At 44.6% G+C, this 12,338-nt stretch overlaps 2 protein-coding genes across 3 annotated transcripts; both read right to left on the bottom strand.

Moving 5' to 3' along the window:
- Nucleotides 1–23: 23 nt before the first annotated feature.
- Nucleotides 24–5,801, bottom strand: LOC144519826 (uncharacterized). The gene is made up of 2 exons (XM_078253264.1): nucleotides 5,349–5,801; nucleotides 24–5,066 (listed from the first exon to the last, which is right to left on the bottom strand). The coding sequence occupies exons 1-2, from the start codon at nucleotides 5,737–5,739 to the stop codon at nucleotides 1,483–1,485; spliced, it is 3,975 nt and encodes a 1,324-aa protein (XP_078109390.1). The 5' UTR covers nucleotides 5,740–5,801; the 3' UTR covers nucleotides 24–1,482.
- Nucleotides 5,802–6,287: 486 nt separating this feature from the next.
- LOC144519825 (uncharacterized) lies at nucleotides 6,288–12,028 on the bottom strand. Of its 2 annotated transcripts, XM_078253262.1 has the most exons (4): nucleotides 11,928–12,028; nucleotides 10,888–11,636; nucleotides 9,575–10,000; nucleotides 6,288–9,416 (listed from the first exon to the last, which is right to left on the bottom strand). In XM_078253262.1, exons 2-4 carry the CDS (start codon nucleotides 11,141–11,143, stop codon nucleotides 8,518–8,520), a joined length of 1,581 nt encoding a protein of 526 aa, XP_078109388.1. In that variant the 5' UTR covers nucleotides 11,144–11,636; nucleotides 11,928–12,028; the 3' UTR covers nucleotides 6,288–8,517. The 2 variants fall into 2 exon arrangements, with proteins under 2 accessions (XP_078109388.1, XP_078109389.1); XM_078253263.1 differs by having other exon boundaries at nucleotides 10,888–12,028.
- Between the last annotated feature and the right edge of the window lie 310 nt (nucleotides 12,029–12,338).

The raw sequence follows: 12,338 nt of genomic DNA, 5'->3' as shown, positions 1-12,338 counted from the left end.
AACAAGTATTGCACATTACAACATTGCAATCAAAGGCAAGTTTTATTTAATCCAATATGTAGACATCATGGGAAAATTCTATTTCTTTCCATGCTAAAACAGTGGATAGAGGTAGAAGGGCACATGGTTTTTTTGAAATGGACGCACAGGGACAGTTCTTTTGTACAAATGGGCTGCGTGTTTATTTTACAGTAGTAATGAAGATTTTCAGTCACTTATTGGGCCACCAAACCTCTTTAAATGCCCATTATCATAACAGAGGAGATGGGATTCTGTACTTGTCTACATCTACAGCTATGGAATGAAATCATTCAGTATTCACAAAAAAAACATTGCATTGTACTCAAACGTGGACTTAATTTTACAAATATGGGTACATTCCCATCTGAAATAGTCATTCTGGTAAGAGATACACATTACATGGTACTCATCAGTTTCCAGTAGGTGCTAACTGCCACCCAGAATCAGTTAATAATCTAATTATAAGTATATCAGTCATGACACATTGCCAGATATTAGCTGAATTTGACTAGACCAAAACATTTGATAACATCAGTTTCATGTTTGTATTGCCATTGTAATACATATTGACAAAACTTCACATAAATCCAAGTTTAATTTATTACAAAACTCACTATTTGACAATTGTGTAATGACGCTACTTTCTCCCTGTTCCCAATGATCACTCGATAGTTAAATTTACAGAAAACTCTGTGAAATGAACTTTACATGTAAGCCTAACCGTCACATTGTGTTTACAGATACTTTCACTTTACCAAATTACTATGATGAGAACTTTACTTGTGAAATATTTGGACCAAGCCAATAACCCTGTGAATTTGAGTGTTTCCTAACAGGGTCATCATTTATGTAGTAAACTGTCCGTTGTATGTTCTGACACATAAACCCCATCCTCTTCTCCTCAAAAGCAAAAACTTAATTTCTTTACAGTATCTTAGAAAGAGTTGCTCTGTGTTTTTGGAGTGAGGTCACGTGGTTGAGTCTACCTTAAGCACAACTAGGCCTAAAATACCAAGACAGCAGACATGCAGACTGTACTCATAAAAGGCACACAGTATACTGTACATGAAGAAACACAGTTCAAATGGTTCAGGACATATGAACAGAACTATAAAAGTACTAATATTATCTATATCTAAATGTCATAGAACCTCATTAATCTGCCCCCCTCAGAAAGTGTTTGGACCAGTAAAGTATTTAGATAACTTGAATGCGTTTTTTTAAAAAAACGGTGAAAGTAATTTAATGGCTAGTGTATACACCCTCTATTACAAACAACACTCTGTGCAGTCTAATAACAGTGTGCAGAATAAAAAATGTTTTTTACTTTTATCTTTTTGTTTCTAATGCCCATCCACTCAACTGGTCAAACTGCACAAGTGAGGATCAAATAAATGAGGTTCCACTGAGTAAAAATTATTAAAAAAAACATAACCAAGTCTTGTTGCTAGTGTAGAAACGTCAAATCTCTCCTTGTGCATGTTGCAAGTAATGCATTTGTAGATCAAGCTCCCGGGGAAGTGAACACCCACATATCATGCACTGGAGAAGCCGTTCTGGGGCGAAAGGCAAACGGGGTCCAAGTTTGTGAGGTTCTGTCCGTGGGGCAAGCTGAGGTAGGGGCATGGTCTGTGGTATGTGTGGCCTCTCGCTCATTACTGCCTGTGGTGTGAAAAAAAGATTTGGGTGTGGATGTCTTGAAAGTGTGCCAACTGCGACAGAGTGAAGAGGGTGTGGGCCAGGCAAAGCAAGAGGAGGGAGAGGAGCAAGTGGAGGTGAGAAAAAAGGAGAAGGCTGATTTATGATTATTTGAGTGCCTGATACCATTGGCTGTTGCTGCAGCTCCTGTCCATTACCTGGTTTGAGTTGCCCAGTGAGCAGCGTTTGATTACTTTGGAAGCCCCATACTGGTGTTCCCAACGCCTGGCCAAAACGATGAGGCTCGTATTGAATGGAAATGGGAACCTTCTGTGTCATTGTCTGGCTCTGTACATTGGCCCAGGCAGACGACACCTGCTTTTGCTGCAGCTGAAAATCTTGAGAATTTACTAATTTCTCGGCGTTTAATGTCTTTGGAATTCCTGGTGGTGTTTGCATGTCCCACAAGGTGCTACCTACCCCATGAGAAACAGGAGTTGAAATTGGCATAGCACTGCTTTGGTCTATTTGAGTTGAGGTGGACGCACCTGCTAAGCCTGAAACCCACTGCTGTTGCAGCTCACAGCCATTCCATGCCTTCTCTGGCTGGCTGACAGTTGACGGTATAACTTGAGGATTACTCAAGTCCCACATTCTAGTGTCCTCTTTTTTAGGCGGTGTGGATGGCTCCTTTTGTATTGACACTAGGCCACCTGCCCATCGTGGCAGCTGAAGCTCTTGGCCGAGCTTATTTGGAGAGATCTGTGAATTTGCTTGTAAAGCAGGTCTGACACTCCACAGAGCTGCCCCATCTATGTAAGATGAGGGAATAGAAAAATCATGTCTCAAAGAGCTTGTGGAAGCTAGCACTGTGGATGTGGGTGTACTACTCCAAGTTACAGGCTTGGGCTGCCTGTGCTGCTCCATCTCACTTACTATTGATGGGCTGGATTTTATTGGCATAGCTGCCGTGAGGGAGCTGACAATGGTAGCTGCACTCTCTTTCATGTGTGATGACTCTGAACTCGGAGCAGAAGTGGGGACTGACTGAGTTGTTAAAGGGCTATCTGCCCAGCCTGGACTTCTCTGATGGTGCTGCTGTGGGCCAGGCTGTGGTGGGCTCTCAAACTGCGTCTGCTGTGGAGCAGCATGTTGCTGCTGTGACGATGGGACAGGCATTACCTCTCCACCGTCCACCTTCCACTGCACCGGTTGAGGGTGTAGCTCAGCCAGCCACGGCTCCTTCTGCAGTCTACCTTGTAAATCCATGCGAGGTGAGACCATGGAAGAATGTGGCTGGGCTGCCCTTCTGTGCGCATCGGCATCTCTCAGTACAGAAACTGGATACGGAGACGGCTGAGCGCTAACCATCCCAGAGCCTCCGAATGGCTTAGGCAAGCCCCACATGAGCCTCCCCCCTCTCCTCCCCCTGATGCCCCTGCCTCTCATCCTAGCACCCATCGGGAAAGAATTGTACTGGCTGAAACCCTGGCGTTTGCGAGCATGGATCTTCTGGTGTACTAACAGGCTGCTAAACCAAGAAAAGGTTTTGTGACACTCATCACAGCGATGCGGCCTCTCTCCTGTGTGCGTGTTCATGTGATCACGGAGCAGATAGGCTAATCCAAAGCTCTTATCGCACTGGTCACACTTATGACGTTTGTCACCATTGTGTGATAGCATATGGTGCTGCAGTTGGGTCTCGTCGCTGTAGCCTTTGCGGCAACTGGTGCAGCGGAACGGTTTTTCCTGATGCAGCCTTTGATGCGTTTTCATGTTCTGCAGGAAGGCAAAGTCCTTCCCACAGTCAGGGCATTTGTATGGCTTCTTGCCTGTATGGATGATGAGATGTTGCTGTAAGTAGCTACCGAATCTAAAGCCCTTGCCACACACTTTGCACTGGTAAGGCTTGTCCTTAGAATGTATGCGCATATGCAGCTCTAACACTGAGCGGTGGCGGAAGGTCTTTCCGCATTCAGAACACTTGTACGACTTAATACTTATGCCATCGCTTCTCAATTTCCCCTGTACATTATCACTGCTTAATGGAGTAAATTGATTTGTAGGTGGTGTTGCCACCTTTTTTAAATATTGTGCTACAGACTTGTGGACACTTAGCACATGTAAATTTAAACTGGATTCATCCCGATAAACACATGCGCAGTGCGGACAGGTGTGTCCTTTTTCCCAGTGCTTGTTATTCTCCTTTGGGGGTCTGGGTGTTCTCTCCAGCGTCTCATACTCGGCCTCGTGAACAAGCATGTGGGCTCTCAGGTTAGCTGGTGCCAAACAAGTCTGGGGACAAAGGGGGCAGTTGAATGTGCGTTTCGACTCCTCGATATAGTGCGCGTTCTCTTTTCCCGGCCCTGTAACTGCCTCCTGTACGGATGCAGGGGCCTGCTTGCTGGGCTGCTCAGTGGAGGAGTTGGTTTTGCGCAGTCTATGCTGGCGGCAGTGTGCCTTCATGTTCTGGGCAAAGGCAAATTTTTTACCACATTCAGGGCAGCGGAAGGGCTTCTGGCCTGTGTGCAGATACTGATGCTGATGGAGGAGGCTGCTGTACTTGAAGGTCTTACCGCAGATGTTGCACAGGTGAGAGCGTGTGTTGCCTGTGTGCTTGCGACGGTGGTCTTCCATGACGGAGTAGTGTTTGAAAACCAAGCCGCACTCAGGGCATTCATAGGGTTTCAGGGCGGTGTGACATCGCTGGTGGTAGCGCAGGGCCATGCTGTTTGTGAAAGTTTGACTGCACTCTTGGCATTTAAAGATGCTCTCATGGGAGTGGGTCATCATGTGCTTAGTGACGGACACCTTAAACTGGAACTCTTGGCGGCACAGGGGGCAGTGGTAAGGCTTTTCTACTGTGTTGCAGCAGTTGTGGTCCCTCAGCTCATCCACAGCAGAGAATATTCTCTCACATTCTGCACATTTAAAACGACCCTCCTCCTTTGTTTGCATCTCCTTTTTTGGAGTAACAAGTTGTTCCTCCTTCTCTTTATGTTCATTTCTGTGTTTAATGAGGCTGCTGCGGTGCTGAAAGGTAAGGCCGCATTCTTTACAGGTGAGAGGCGTGAGCTCATCCTCATGTGCGTGAAAGTGACGGTGAAGGTTGAATGTCTCGCGGCGGGTGAACTTTATCCCGCACTCCTTGCACACTAAACGGCACTTTTTTGGCTTAGCTGTCAAATTAGTGTCCTCTTCTCGGTCTGCCTCTTCATCATCTTCAATCACATCCTCTATCCCACAGACTTCTCCCACCGGCTCCTCAGCCAGTCCCTTCTCTGTGCTCTTCTCATCAGGATGTGACGTTTCCTCCTCATGAATCTCCTCTGCATCAGCTGTAATGTTATCATCAACATGTGTATCCTGCTGCACGCCTCCAGCACTCTCTGTAACATTATTGAGGTCTGGAAGAGAAAAAGCACATCATAATAGCTTAGCAAACAGGAAGAAAAAAAAACAGTAAACAACCTATCTAGTGTTGATCTAACAAACTGCACGCAACTAACAAAGCTATCCATCTTAAATGCAGATCACAAAATATAGCCTAGTGCAGGATGCTAGCGGATTTTGTTATGGTAATTACCATTTAGCAGAGTTAACAGTTTGGAACCGGGAGTGAGAGCTATATCTCAGGTTAGCCTAGAGGCTAAGGCTAACTGTAAAATACATTAAAAACGTTAGCATACCACACGTATCATTTCCCTCCTTGTGTGTTTTCGCCTCTTCATTGTCGTCTTCAGCTTCGGACCAGTCGAAAGCCCGCTGTTCGCCGCCACGAGCCTCGGCCATTTTTTCAGCCGATGTTAGGTCCTCCGGTGAATTGCTTGTCGTTTTTTCGGCTCCAGCACCGGACTCGACACTAACCTCAGAATGGCTGGCAATACCCCCGCCATCGTTACAAACACTGGCTCTCTGCTCATCTTCGGGGCTCTCCTCGGTTTTATTACGTGTTGTTTCATCTTTCTGATTTAAGCTGCATCTGGACTCCACCGCCTCGGTCTTCTCCCCAGATGTTTCCACCTCCTCCGCAGGGGATTTCTGTCGTGTTGGAGACTCCGATGGGTCTACGGCGGCCATGTTTCACCCATGCACCCCCTTGTCCAGAACACACAAGGATCATGCTCGCCAGCATGAACAAGGAATGGGCTTTCCGGTCGACACTTTCAAAATAAAACACATTGTCACTGACAACCAGCTGTTGTTCATCATTTCAGAAAATAGAATTTGAAACCCAACATTATAAATTTCCATTTCTACTACCGCTGTGACTTTGTTGTTCTACACACCAAACACTCTCTTCAGAACATATATAGGTGCTGGTCATATAATTAGAATATCATGAAAAAGTTGATTTTTTTCAGTAATTCCATTCAAAAAGTGAAACTTGTATAATGTATTCATTCCACACAGACTGACATATTTCAAGTGTTTATTTCTTTTAATTTTGATGATTATAACTGACAACTAATGAAAACCCCAAATTCAGTATCTCAGAAAATTTGAATATTACTTAAGACCAATAAAAAAAAGGATTTTTAGAACTGTTGGCCAACTGAAAAGTATGAACATGAAAAGTATGAGCATGTACAGCACTCAATACTTAGTTGGGGCTCCTTTTGCCTGAATTACTGCAGCAATGCAGCGTGGCATGGAGTCGATCAGTCTGTGGCACTGCTCAGGTGTTATGAGAGCCCAGGTTGCTCTGATAGTGGCCTTCAGCTCTTCTGCATTGTTGGGTCTGGCGTATCGCATCATCCTCTTCACAATACCCCATAGATTTTCTATAGGGTTAAGGTCAGGTGAGTTTGCTGGCCAATTAAGAACAGGGATACCATGGTCCTTAAACCAGGTACTGGTAGCTTTGGCACTGTGTGCAAGTGCCAAGTCCTGTTAGAAAATGAAATCTGCATCTCCATAAAGTTGGTCAGCAGCAGGAAGCATGAATTGCTCTAAAACTTCCTGGTAGACGGCTGGGTTGATCCTGGACCTCAGAAAACACAGTGGACCAACACCAGCAGATGACATGGCACCCCAAACCATCACTGACTGTGGAAACTTTACACTGGACTTCAAGCAACGTGAATTCTGTGCCTCTCCTCTCTTCCTCCAGACTCTGGGACCTTGATTTCCAAAGGAAATGCAAAATGTACTTTCATCAGAGAACATAACTTTGGACCACTCAGCAGCAGTCCAGTCCTTTTTGTCTTTAGCCCAGGCGAGACGCTTCTGACGCTGTGTCTTGTTCAGGAGTGGCTTGACACAAGGAATGTGACAGCTGAAACCCATGTCTTGCATACGTCTGTGCGTGGTGGTTCTTGAAGCACTGACTCCAGCTGCAGTCCACTCTTTGTGAACCTCCCCCACATTTTTGAATGGGTTTTGTTTCACAATCCTCTCCAGGGTACGGTTATCCTTATTGCTTGTACACTTTTTTTTTACCACATCTTTTCCTTCCCTTCGCCTCTCTATTAATGTGCTTGGACACAGAGCTGTGAACAGCCAGCCTCTTTAGCAATGACCTTTTGTGTCTTGCCCTCCTTGTGCAAGGTATCAATGGTCGTCTTTTGGACAGCTGTCAAGTCAGCAGTCTTCCCCATGATTGTGTAGCCTACAGAACTAGACTGAGGGACCATTTAAAGGCCTTTGCAGGTGTTTTGAGTTAATTAGCTGATTAGAGTGTGGCACCAGGTGTCTTCAATATTGAACCTTGTCACAATATTCTTATTTTCGGAGATACTGAATTTGGGGTTTTCATTAGTTGTCAGTTCTAATCATCAAAATTAAAAGAAATAAACACTTGAAATCTATCAGTCTGTGTGGAATGTATGTATACATTATACAAGTTTCACATTTTGAATGGAATTACTGAAATAAATCAACTTTTTCATGATATTCTAATTATATGACCAGCACCTGTATACACTTCAACATAACCATCAATATTACATTATCTTTTAGCTATGTGACAAATCCACAAGTGATCAGATGGATTTATTTGCAGTCCATGTCTGAATTTTATTAAAGTTAAGTTACATCAGAACAGTCGCTATCTACAAAATATAGATTGTGCAAAACTACGTAGATGATGGCCATATTCTGTTTCTTTGCAACTATCTACAAACACATCCATCATACTGCATGCATGAGTAGAATAAATAGCCCCTACATTCTTATGTATGCTTTTAAATTCCACCAAAAACTATTTTTGTTTTTCACCAAAAACTGGCAAGTCTTTAAAATGTAACACTGTTGTCTTAAAATGCACTGGACAGAACACAGTCTAACTTTATTGTCCAACCGAAGCTGGAAAAGACTTACTTTTCCATGAAACTGTTAAAAGCACAAGCATACATTAGCAGGTAAGTACAATAGCTGTATAACTACCATATATGGTAACAACTGCAGTACAAGTACTTTATGACAATGTAGTTAGTGTATCAGGAGAATTGAGACAGTACTGAACTAGTAAGAGCATCATGAGCTTCGCAGCTTGGCTGCAAAGCATGTACAGTGACATGCATATTAAACATCAGAACCTACAGTATGTTGTTGTTTGGGTATTCAAAGTCCCATGATTGAAAATGTCTCTCCACAGAGTCTTTCAGCGTATGTCTGAGGAACCAAGCTAATGTTAAGGCCACCCTATATACTGTATCTTATGTGTCTAATTTGCAGTCCTTTTTGAGACAAATTTAAGTGTGAGAAGGTTTTCTGGTTGTGGGACGTAAAACTTCAAATGCCATACTATTTTACAGAAATACTGTAAAAGAAATAGAAAAAGAGCATACGTTCATGTCACATTTTGAAACACCAAATATGCATGATGTGCATTTTGAGTTTCTAAGTGCTTTCTCCTCAGCGCCGTCTTCTGCGCCTGTGATCAACTGCTCTTCCTCGCCGAGGCCTCGGCAAACTTCCATTTGTGTTTGTGGGTGGAGAGGGGAAAGTGCCATGTATGTCAGGGGACGATGGTGCAGGAACCACCGCCACAGCTGAAGGATTATTTGAATGCTGGGTGACTTGTGGCTGCGGCTGTATTTGTGTTTGGTGCTGTTGTGACTGTTGCTGTACTACAAGTGGCTGCTGCTGATGTTGTAGCTGTGTTTGCAGTGGTTCTTCAATCCGCTGTTGTTGTTGCTGCTGCTGCAGTGGTTCTGTGTGTTGTAGCTGCTGCTGCTGCTGAGCTGGCTGTGGCTGTAAGTGCTGTAGAGATGTTTGTGATTGGTGTGTTTGTTGTACACGATGTTGCTGTGGCTGTGGTTGCTGCTGGGCCTCAAGCACTCCTAACAGCCTTTGCAAGAGGACATTGTTTTGTTGTAAACTGACTGCTAATGCCTCTTGCGAAGCGACAAGTGCTCTCATGTCCTGTCTGAAACCTTCCCCAAACTCCCGCAGACTTTTTTCTACCCTATTTCCCAGTTGAATTGCTGCTTCCCCTAACCCTCGTAGCTCATCTTCAAGCCAGGAGCTGCGCGGAGGCGCTTCAAGAGGACCCTGCTGTGCTCCAAGTGAAGGCTGAGGACTACTGGGCTGAGGGCTTCCATTGAGAAAAGGAGCACTGTAGAGGGGGGAAGGAGGCAGCCATCGTTCTGATGGAGGGGGTGGTCCTATGCCCAGACCCAGTCCTAATCCCAATTTGTCTTCCATGCTGTTCTCTACTGGTTCACCCTCAGATTCTCCCATCTCTCTGTCACGCTCAGGATTGTCCTCATCTTTCTCCAAACCATCTCTCTCTGACCCTTCCACTCCTACACCTGCAATAATAATAATAAAAAAAAATATATATATATATATATATATATATATATATATATATATATATATATATATATATATATATATATTAGTTGCATCTACACAATCTGCAAAGAAAAACCAAACCAGACAATCAAAGAAGTTATTTTTTTTTTACCTGTATCAGAGTCAGGAAAGCATGGGAAGCTGGGCTTTGGTCTGATGCTTTGCTTTTGCCTGGCTTGTTGTAGCCTGGGGCTAGTCTGGGAAGGACGGCCAAGCATAGAGGCTCCTCTGCTGGATGGCAAGTAACAGCTGCGGTGGCGAGCATCCGCTAGCCTGCCTCCGTTGCGTCTCTTCAGGTCATCCCAGCGCTTCTTCACCTCCCGAAGGGTGCGTGGGACTCTGGACACAGAGTTGACTCTCTCAAGGATTCCTGCCCAGATGCGCTCCCTCTCCCGCCGCCGGAGCCTCCCCGCAGGACCAAAGAGCTCTCCTTCACACTGAGTGACTTCTGACACCAACACCTCCAGCTCTGCTCCACTGAAACGGCTTTTTCGTTTTCCTGCACCGCCAGCCGCCAGTGCAGCTGACATAGCTCTGTCTGTACAGAGAGAGGTGAGAGGACAGCCCAGAAGGGAATGAAAACATAACAAGTGAAGCTAAATATACTGTGTGAGGAAGATAAATGTGCTTTAACAATGTCAGTCTTATTTCCACTCTGCTAAGCCGAAACATATTCAACTATTCCTACTTTTGGAAAGGCATAGAGCATTAAGAGCAACATGTATTTAAATTAGGGATGCACCGAATCCAGGATTCGGGTTCAGATTCGGCCGAATATTGGGCTTTTTCACGGGGTTCGGTTTCTGCCGAACCTTAGAATATTTTTCCACCAAACCCTACGCTTGCACTGCAAGTGCTACGCTGGTCGACGTAATGACGCCACCGTTGATTACGGGAAGGTGTATATGTAGGTGGACCATTCAATGCAGTAGGCTGTGAGAAAGTGAAAATGGAACTCGCCAGCAGAAAAAGCACCGCCCGGCAGCAACCGCAGCCAAAAGAAGGCGACCCAAGCCGAGCCACACGCCCAACCCGCAATGCCGACCTGTTCCGTGGTGGCAAGGACCCTAAACAATACACAACATCGCCGCTGCCAAAACACCCGTGCATGAAACATCCGAAAGAATATGAGCCGCGCGTGAAGGAATCCACAGACAGCAGTGCATCCTTAATTTAATTGTTACTTCCTTGAATGATTATATTGTAGCTAAATGTTTCCTTAGTAAAAATGTTTTGCTGTAGCTGTTTGCATAGATGTATTGGCTGGCTGTGCTTTTCTACACTGCTGATAAAATCGTTTTATGAAATAATGTAATAACGTGTACTTTTGCCATTAGGAGCCACATCCTCTTCAGAAATTTACAAATAAACAAGGAAACACACAATCCGGTTCCCCATAATGGTCTTAATCTCATTCAGGCTTACTTTGTTCGATGGACAAGAGGTCATCTGAGGACATGCCAGGTGCCATGATGTTGGGATGCACCACTACCACGTTGAAGGGGAGTCCCCCAGGTAATCCACTGCTCTGGTCACAGCTGCCCTCCGAGTCATCATCCTCCCTGGGGAAGCCGTTTTCTGAGGCTCCCCCTCCAAAGGGTCCCTCCGGAGACTCCACTTTGATGTGCATGGGAGGTGATTGCTCGTACAGCAGCCCCCCCTCCTCGTAGTACTCAGTCATGGGTCAGACGTGATTTACAGCAGAACTGACTGGCGGGCCAATTCTGATAATGGCAGCTGCTGCCCCATTAACACAGGTTCAAGGTGTAACTGAACCTATTGCTGAAGACATTACAAATCTCCAGTATACTGTATCAGATAACTATGAACCCGCTTTGACTACAGCTGCAACACACACTGATTTCCCAAGACAAATAGAGTTAAAATTCCCCTAAAAAACTGTTTTTAACAGTATTCTTCAAATGAATCAAGGCATTGTTGCAGCTTAGTGAGCGATAACAATATCATGTTGGCTGATTAGAGCATGCCGACCAGAGACTTTTATGGCTAGCTGCAGCCACTTAAATCCATTTCTATCATTTTCATTTATAGTGATATCTTACTGAGAACATGTATACACGGTGTAAAAACATCTGGAGCAGGCTAAGCTACATCTAAACCTCCAGCTGTTATACAGTGAGATGCACCATCAAGGCAGAGAATCACCTCCAGAGCTGAAATACAACAACAAAACATAACACTGCTTACAACTGTGTAGCATTTTAAAATAGTTATGGCCGCTTTTATCATTGACGTTGACTTCTGTATTCTGTCGCATCGATGCGCATTTTTTTCTGCACCACATCCGCAATGGTTGCGCATTCCGCATATATTAGGTGCTGATCCTGCAATGGAGTTGGCTGTTAGCTAACAGGCTACCACGGTTTGAGGTAAAGCTGCAGCCCGAACTGCCAGCAAAAACTGAGCACACATGATAAGAACGCCGAGGCTGTTGTATTTCTTACCTCATGATAACTGCTCATGGGAGACAGAGCAAAACCAAAACACAATTGGTGCAGCTGTTAGCTCAGCAGCCGATACACAAACCGAAGACAGTCGCTTACTACTGACGTCACGGAAAGGGTATGTTCAGGGCCAATCAAAGTTTGGAGATGCTGAACAAACGTTATCTCTGTTTATTTTACAGGTCCTAATAGTTTTCTCACATTTCCTAGAGAGGAACTGATGTGTAAACAGTAAATCCAGATGAAGGATCCTGGGAGGATATACATAATTGTGTCCTCACTACAGGGCAATAGAGACAGTGTTTATTATTATATTGCTGCACCTCAAATTAATGAATGTTACGTATCTTCTATTCATTTCTATAGCGAGATGACTTTTTATCTTGTTTTCCTTACTGCTGATTCTTTTCA

The sequence above is a fragment of the Sander vitreus genome, chromosome 6 (genome assembly GCF_031162955.1).
Source record: "Sander vitreus isolate 19-12246 chromosome 6, sanVit1, whole genome shotgun sequence".
Classification (NCBI taxonomy): domain Eukaryota; kingdom Metazoa; phylum Chordata; class Actinopteri; order Perciformes; family Percidae; genus Sander; species Sander vitreus.
Note: the sequence above shows the minus strand (reverse complement) of the source record. Positions and strands in the feature narration are given on the sequence as shown.